The sequence below is a fragment of the Sus scrofa genome, chromosome 6, assembly GCF_000003025.6.
Source record: "Sus scrofa isolate TJ Tabasco breed Duroc chromosome 6, Sscrofa11.1, whole genome shotgun sequence".
NCBI classification, from domain to species: Eukaryota; Metazoa; Chordata; class Mammalia; order Artiodactyla; family Suidae; genus Sus; species Sus scrofa.
In genome coordinates this window covers 165,178,229-165,187,080 of record NC_010448.4, presented here as the reverse complement: position 1 = coordinate 165,187,080, position 8,852 = coordinate 165,178,229, and the positions used below count along the sequence as shown (strand labels likewise).

The 8,852-nt window shown below is 50.8% G+C and overlaps 1 protein-coding gene across 1 annotated transcript in view; it reads left to right on the top strand.

The window, feature by feature from the left end:
- The window catches only part of RAD54L (RAD54 like (S. cerevisiae)), a 27,809-nt gene continuing 21,396 nt past the window's right edge, over window positions 2,440-8,852 (top strand). Inside the window, 3 exon segments of the mRNA NM_001123183.1 lie at window positions 2,440-2,889; window positions 2,965-3,051; window positions 3,944-4,063. Coding sequence (NP_001116655.1) covers window positions 2,887-2,889; window positions 2,965-3,051; window positions 3,944-4,063 — 210 coding nt within the window. The 5' untranslated portion in view covers window positions 2,440-2,886.

Here is an 8,852-nt window from a genome sequence, read left to right as displayed (position 1 = left end):
AATTTACTGAGTATGTTTTATGGCCCAAAAGATGGCCTATCTAGGTGAATGTTCTGTTTCCCCATAAAAACAACAAGCATTATGCAGTTGTTAGGTAAAATGTTCTATAAATGTAATTAGGTCAAGGTGGTTGATAGTATTGCTCAGGTCTTCTATATCCTTGGTGAATTTTTGTCTTCTTTTTCTAGCAATAGATGAGACAGATATAAAACAAGGAGCAAATGACAGTCTTGGATTTCCCTGGTGGCTCAATGGGTTAAAGATCTGGCATTGTCATAGCTGTGGTTCTGGTATGATCCCTTGCCTGGGAGCTTCCATATGCTGTGGGCATGCCAAAAAAAAAAAAAAAAAACGGAAGTCCTAAGTCCAAATTTATCAATAATTACATTAAATGTAAGTGGCCTAAACATTGTAATTAAAAAGCAGAGACTGGAGTTCCTGCTATGGTGCAACAAGATCAGCAGAAACTATGGAGCACTGAGACACAGGTTCCATCTCCAGCCTGGCACAGTGGGCTAAGGATCTGGCATTGCTGCAACTGAAGCTCGGGTCTGATCCCTGGCCCAGGGTGGAAAAGAAAGAAAGAAAGAAAAAGGAAGAAAAGAAGGAAAAGGAAGAAGGAGGTAGGGAGGAAGAAAGAAAGATAAAAAATGAAGGCTGTCAAGTCTGAATAAAAAAGCAAGATCCAACTATTGCTCTCTACAAGAGATATTCTTTTTTTGGGGGGGGCCACACCCACAGCATATGGAAGTTCCCAGGCTAGGGGCTGAATCGGAGCTACAGTTGCCAGCCTATGCCACAGCCACAGCAACACAGGATCTGAGCCACGTCTTCGACCTACACCACAGCTCAAGGAAACACCGGATCCTTTACCCACTGAGTGAGGCCAGGGATCGAATCTGCAACCTCATGGTTCCTAGTCAGATTTGTTTCCGCTGCGCCAAGACAGGAACTCCTACAAGAGATATTCTTAAATACAAAGATAAAAATAAGTTGAAAGTAAAAGGTTGGGAGAAATATAACACTGATCTGAACAATGTTGGAAATTAATATCAGGCAAAATAAACTTTAAGACAAGGAGTATCCCCAGAGAAAAAGAGGGACATTTTTTTTTCCCCTATGGCTACACCTGTAGCATATGGAAGTCCCAGGGCCAGGGATTGAACCTGCGCTGTAGCTTTGACCTATGCAGCAGCTGCAGCAACACTGGATCCTTTAACCCACTGCACTGAGCCAGGAATCAAACCCACACTTCTGCAGTGACCTGAGCCACTGCAGTCAGATTCTTAACCCACTGCACCACAGCAGGAACTCTAAGAGGGTTATTTTATAATGTTAAAAGGATCAATACATGAAGCCTTAAAAATTTAGAGCTCCCATATGGCTCTGTGGGTTAAGAACCTGACTAGCATCCATGAGGATGTGGGTTCCATCCCTGGACTCGCTCAGCGGGTTAAGGATCTGGCTTTGCCACCAGCTGCAGCAGAGGTCTCAGATGCAGCTCAGATCTGGCGTGGCTGTGGCACAGGCCGGCAGCTGCAGCTCGGACTGGACCCCTAGCGAGAAAATAAACAAATAAAAACAAAACCACCTGAAACTAACATAACATTGTAAATCAACTATACTCCCATATAAAAAATTAAATGAATCCCCCCCCCACACACCCATTTTTACCTAGGAAAGAAAAGCTTCCTCAAAGATACTCCAGACCTTAAAATCACGTCCTCTGGAGACCTTCACTGCCCAAGTCGACCACGTGGTAGGGAGACCAGGCAGAAAAACTCCCTCCTCCAGTCTGTGGGTGAAGGGAGCTGCAACGGACTCCAACCCCCAGCTGCACTCCAGGTGCAGCACAGGCAGGTGCGCCTTTCCCAGGCTTCTGCGGGCAGAAGGCAAGTCCTCCGCGGTCTGAGCAAAACTGCCACCACAGTAGCTGCCGGAGCAGCCCACCCCCTCCCTCAAACGCCCGGAGCTGGAGCCAAACCCCCGCGTCCCCGCCCCGAAGCCCCGCGGGCCCGGCCGACCCCGCCCACCTGGCCCGCCGCTCCCGCCACTGCGGGCCCCGCCCTTCCCCCTAAGCCCCACCCCCCGCGGGTCCGTTCAGCCACTCCAGGTCCAGAGCCGGCGGCTCTCGGCGACCGAGGCCCGAGCCCCGCCCCTCCCCTTGGGTCGCGAGCGCCGAACGCATCGAACGCAGCCAATGGGTGGTGCGGCGGCGCCGCCGCGGGAGGTTCGATTGACCGGGCCTGGCGGGTCCGGGGAGTCCGGGCGGCTGTTAACGCGCGCTTCGGAAAGAGGAAGGTTGAGCCGGAGGGTTGCGCGGGGAATCCGCTCTGCTCTTCATTCCGGCCACTCCTGGATTCCCCTCCCAAGCGCGGGTCTTCTTGTTCTGCCTGAATCCCTGCCCTGCCTCCCGCTGTCCAGCATCTGCACTCCGAGCCGGGAAATCCCGTTGTCCGGACTCGCCGTTCCCAGGCCTCGGATTCCGGCCCCCCAGCCTCTCTTCTGGCCTGTTATTACCCCGCCCCCCGCAACTGTCCCCTGCCTTCACATCCCCCGGGGACCTTTATCCTGACTCCGCCCTGCCCAGTTTAGTGCTCCATCTGTGTCTTCCCCCCATCCCAGACCTCTACTCGTTTCTGTTTGGATACTTCCTTCTTGGCCTGCTCTCCCGCCTTGGCTAACTGGCGGCCGACCCTCTCAGAGTTTGGGCCCAGACCTCAGCCCCTGGCTGGATTCCCTCCGTCCGTGCTTCCTCTTTGAGAGCCCATGCTCTCAATTATGTAGCGGCCCTCCTTTTACCAGGCTGGTTCTGCGTCCTCAGCTGCTGGGTGCCTTTGACCTTTGGCTAATGGGTACCTGACGTTTTATGCTCCTGGGCGCAGGATGGTAAGTATGGGACTAGAGGAGACTGGCTAGCCCAATGGCTAGGGCTGTTGGGCTCCACTGCCTCTTTCCTTCCAGAGGAGGAGCTTAGCTCCCAGCCAGCTGGCCAAAAGAAAGCCGGAAGTTAGACCCTCTGATGGTGAAGATTGGCAACCTGGAGCAGCGGTAAGTACTCTGCCCTCAAGGGGACAGGGAAGGTGGGGGTGCAGGACTGTTTAAGCAGCAAGGAATCCTGGGTTCCATGGAATGAACCCCTTCAGAACCTTCAATGACTGTTTACTGTGTGTCAGGCATTTAACCAGATAAATAAAATGATACTCAGGGGCTCACTAGAAGCTCACATGCCTCAGTTTTCCCGGTAGTAAAGGATGTTCCGAAACAAGAGATGATTGGCTCCCTTGGGGGGGTGGGGGGAAAAGGAGACCCCCTGGTGTTTGGTTTCAGGTGTGTCTTATAGCTTCAAATACCTTGGCAAGCTGGCTCGAGTGAGTTCTTGTCTGATGGCTCAGTGGGGCTGGCTCTGTAGCTGGCGTGCAGGAGGCTCCTCTACCTGTGAGAGAGGCACATTGGCTGCCCCTTGCCACTTACATGGGTCTCAGACTTGAACTTGGGGTTGCACTTGTTGTGGTCTGCTGCTGGCTTGCTCCAGAAAATGCTTTTGGTGCTGGTGTTCTCACTGCCATGGTGTGGACAGACTGGAGAGTGGCCTGAGCTGGGATCAGCTGCACTCCTGTCCCTCCATTGATAAATTCAGGGAGGGAAGCAAACGTTTGCTCATTCATTCCTTCGAGCTTTTGGAGCTAAGATATGGGGCCAGCATGACCTCATGCTACTGCTGGACTTGCCCTTCACAGGCTACTTCATTCACTGCTGCCGCAGTGCTGGATCCTTAACCCGCTGTGCCAGGCTGGGGATCAAACCTGGGTCCCAGCGCTCCCAAGATGTTGCCGATCCCACTGTGTCACAGCAGGAACTCTACTTAATAAGCATTTTAAACTCCAGTTGCCATTGTGGCCAACTCTGTGTCTTCAGACTTCACCTTCCTCTGTTCTCCTAGACTCCTAAGAAACGGAAAGCCAGCAATGAGACCCAGAGCCAGGAGTGTTTCCTGTCTCCCTTCCGGAAACCTTTGATTCAGCTGACGAATCAACCACCGTGTCTGGACAGCAGTCAACATGTAAGTCTGCACTGCGACCGGCCAGGGTCTGTGTATCCCCGCTGTTTTGTCTGGGAAGGTTCCCTCAGTCCTCACACTGGGGCCAGCAGACACTTCAGTGGCGGCTTTGGGCCTGCCCACAGCTCCCAGGGCCTGGAAAAGGCCTGGTCTCTTCCTTAGAGATTGTGTGTTTGACTTAGAGTTCCCCTTGTTTACAGCGACCTGGGCCCCAGATCTCAGGTGGCTCAGACTGCTGAGGATGAGAGGGTGCAGGGGAGTGAAGGCCTTGGCGGGGTGTTGGTGCCAGTTAGAGAACTAAGTCCCTGACTCTGCTTATGGTTTTTAAGAAGTAGCAGAGTCCTACAGCTCTGCCTTACAGTAAACTCTAACGTAATCATCACCAGAGCAGGTTTTGTGCATTATCTCATGTAACTTTATTCTTTTTTATTGTTTTTGCTTTTTAGGGCCGCACCCACGGCATGTGGAGGTTCCTGGGCTAGGGGTCCGATTGGAGCTACAGCCACAGCAGCGCCAGATCCTTAACCCACTGAGCAAGGCCAGAGATTGAAACCTCATGGTTCCTATTCCTAGTTGGATTCGTTTCCGCTGCGCCACGACGGGAACTCCTCATGTAACTTTATTTGAGATGAGGAAGCTGAGTCTCTGAGGATTAAATAATTTGCTCAAAGTTACTGAGTAGTCAGATCTGCCTAGCTCCATCCAAAACCTTTTCCTCCTGACTTTCTGAGGGACCCAGAGCTCCAAAAATCCTTGGAATTTAAGTGATAAGAGTAATAATGGCATCTTCCCTTATTCCTAACAAACCCCTTTCAGCCACACCTGAATTTGCTAATGAGATGACTTAAGCGCTTAACCTTGGGCTGGTTACCCGGGGAACCAGCCCATCCGTGGCCAATGTTTAATTGGTCCTGCCAGTGTAAAAAAGCCTTGGCGACACCAAAGCTTTAATTGGGAGCGTCTGGAGAACTTCCTGGTTGGTGAGCAGGTCAAGAAGGGAGAACCCCCAAAACTCCAGTGTGGGGAAGCTCTGATGCTCGCGACCCTTCCGCCCTCGCTCTGTGTGTCTCTCCCTCTCCCTTTCCATTCCTGTCTTTAACATCTGTTGTGCGGAACCGCTCGTGTAGTAAATAAGCTTTTCCTGAGTTTTGTGAGCCGTTCTAGCAAATTAATGAAGCCGAGGAAGGGCTTGTGGGAACATTTGATTTTACAGCCTGTGGTCAGAAGCACAGGAAACCACCTGGACGAGAGATTTGCATCAGAAGTGCTGGGAAGGCAGTCCCCTGGGACTGGACCCTTTAGGATCTGATGCTTTCTCTTGGAAGATGGTGTAGGAATTAAGTTGTTGGGCCCAAGTGAAACCTGTGAAGAATTGCTTGGTGTGTGGAAAACCCACACATCTGGTGCCAGCAGTAGAGTGGTACTGAGAGCAGAGGAGAATCTTTTACAGGGATGTGTGTTTTGTTTTTGAATAAAGGCTGCACCCGCAGCATGTGGACGTTCCTGGGCCAGGGACTGAATCTGAGATGCAGCTGTGTCTCCAGCTGCAGCTGTCGCAGTGCCAGATCTTTTAACCCACTCACTGTTCCATGGGGATTAAACCCTCTCCTTTCTAGCGACCTAAGCCGATTCTTAACCCACTGTGCCACAGTGGGAACCCCGATGTGGGGTTTTTGTTGTTGTTAATTTTTGGCAGTACATGTGGCAGGTGGAAGTTCCCAGGCCAGGGCTTGAACCCACGCCACAGAGACCTGAGCCACTGCAGTGAGAACGCCAGATCTTTAACCTGATATGCCACAGTAGGAACTCTTTACGGTCCCATTTTGATGGAGGCTAGTTATTTGTAGCATTTACAAACATTTTATTACTGTTTGATAAACATAAACTATATAACCTGTAGAGTGTATGTAAATTATAAACAAGCTTCTCGGGACCCATCCAGCCCTGGAAGTCATCCAAGTCGTGACCCCTCTTCCCTTTCCCAGGGGGTCGCCACTGTCCTGAATTATGTTCATCAGCTCTTGCTTTTTGTGATCGTTTTATCTTATGTACATAATTTGCTAAGCAATACATCATTTATTGAGCTTTAAAAAGTGGTGTGGGGGAGTTCCTGTCGTGGCGCAGGGGAGACGAATCTGACTCGGAACCATGAAGTTGCAGGTTCCTTCCCTGGCCTCATCCAGTGGGTTAAGGATCAGGCATTGCCGTGAGCTGTGGTGTAGGCCACAGACTCGGCTTGGACCCCATATGGCTGTGGCTGTGGCATAGGCCAGCAGCTGTAGCTCTGATTGGACCCCTAGCCTGGGAACCTCCAAATGCTGCGGGTGCAGCCCTAAAAAGCAAAAAAAAAATAAAATAAAATAAAAAGTGGTGTGGGAGTTTCTGTTGTGGCTAAGCGGTAATGAACCTACTAGTAGCCATGAGGATGCAGGTTTGATCCTGGCCTTACTTAGTGGGTTAAGGATCTGGCATTGCCCTGAGCTGTGGTGTTAGGTCACAGACACGGCTCAAATCTGGTGTGGCTGTGGCTGTGGTGTAGGCCAGCAGCTGTAGCTCCGATTGGACCCCTAGCCTGGAAACTTCCATATGCCTCAGGTGTGGCCCTAAAAAGACAAACTAAATAAAAGTGGTGTGGAGTCCTCTGGAGCTGTTCCTTCAGGACTCCTTTTGTCCTAGAGAACCGACCATATGGCATGAGGGCCGGGGTGGTGGGAGTGCGTACACGACAGGGGGTCTAACAGTGGAGGCTGGTGGGACGTGCCGATGGGGTCAAGTCCTAAAGGATACGAGGGGGCTGCCAGGTGAAGAGAGAGGGAAGAGTTCTAGACGCAACTGCCTGTGTGAGAGCCGTGGAGGGACCAAAGTCAGAGCAGCCCTGGAGACAAGACTCCAGCCATAGACGCCCTGCGTTTGAAGGCCTGCAGGATGTCCGGGTTTGGAGGTGGTTGTAAATGTGTGTGTGGTGCCTGGGAGGGTGTTGTGGCCTTGAAATGGACTTGGGGTGATTGGCATAGAGATGTTATTTGACACCTCCAAAGCTCATCGGAGTGTCCGGGTGAAGTAGGGCCGAGCCCTGAGGAACAGCGGCTTTTGGGGGGATTGTGCGGAGGAAGAGAGAGACTGAGCGTGGGGTCCTAGAAGTCGGAAGAGTGGGAGAGGGGTGTCTTGGCAGTCAGAGGCAGAGGAGGGAGCTGCCAGCTTTTGTCTGATCCGGTAGAGCCATATCCGTTGGGGTTAGGGTCTCGTAGGCCCCTGGTGACCTCGGCCAGAATCGGTTCCTAAGAGTGGAAGAGGCAGAAGATAGGAGTGGAGATAAGGAAGGGCAGGTGGACAGCTTTTTCCGGAGGTTTGACGGTGAGGAGATAAGAGGTCAAAGGACACTTTGTTTTTAAGGTAGGAGGGAGCAAGCACGTTTCAAACGGCTGGTGGGAGAGAGGAGAGGAGAGGCGAGGCGGAAAGAGACCCTGTGCGGCAGACCTCATAGAGCGCATCTGTGTGGAAGAGGGAAGTTTTGGCCTTGGTGGGGAGGAGGGTGCTTCTTCTCCCTCTTCTAGCATCAGAAGGAAGGGGTGGTAGGAATTTTCCGTAACGAAGAGAACAAAGTGAGAGCGGGCTCTCCCCCGGCCTCTGGCAGAACCTGCTGAGCGTTGGCAGACCAGAGTCTCGCAGGCCAGGCCGCCGCGAGTCTTGTTGGCTGTGCCCGCAGATGTTTTGGTCATGGCCCCTTGCATTCGTCCCACGGTAGTTGCACAAGCTGGCACTTCTGCCTGCAGAACTTGTGGCTCTTGGGTTTTGTTAAAAGTCTTGGTTTTTAAATTTGGAGCAAAAGTTCTTGGCTACTTGGAGCCTCAATACTAGCCTCCTATATTGGTAATCTTGAAAATAGTATTTCAGTTTCAGAATTGAGAGCAGAATTGATGCCAAGTTAGGAAATAAATTAGAGTTCATCTCCTTAGTTTTCCTCTCCTTTGACTTTTTTTTTTTGTCTTTTTAGGGCCACACCCAAGGCATATGGATGCGGGTACCATGTGTGTGTACCCAGGCTAGGGGCTGAATTGGAGCTGTAGCTGCTGGCCTACAACACAGCCACAGCAATGCCAGATCCTTAAACCACTGAACGAGGCCAGGGATTGAACCTGCATCCTTATGGTTATTAGTTAAATTCGTTTCCACTGAGCCACGGTGAGAACTCCTCGTTAGCATCTTTCAGATGTGAGTTTCTCATTATCATTGCTGTGGTAATTAAAAATAGTCAAAAATTTTTATTCAGCTGCAAAAAATGTGCAATTAAAGAATTTGGGTCTTTCTCCAACCCTGCCTTTACTGTGCTATTTATTTTTCCGTTAAAAAAATTTTATTGAGGTGTAGGTGGTTTACAATCTTGCATTAATTTCTGCTATTCATCAAAGTGGTTTGGTTGTACATATCCATTCTTTGTCAGATTCTTTTCCCATATAGGTTATCACAGAATATAATGGTTTCTAGTCGGATTCGTAAACCACCGAGCCACAACGGCAACTCCACATTTTTCCTCTTTAAACTACATTTAGTGCCACCTGGTTCCCCTTCCCCCTTTCCCTTGGTCATAGCTGCTCATGGAAGCAGGACCAGTAAGGGACCTTCAGTTAAAAAAAAAAAAAAAAAAAGAAAAGAAAAGAAAAAGGGGTTCCCTCTGTGGCTCAGCGGTAACAAATCTGACTAGGGTCCATGAGGATGCGGGATTGATCCCTGGCCTTGCTCGGTGGGTTAAGGATCTGGCATTGCCGTGAGCTGTGGTGTGGGTTGCAGGCGA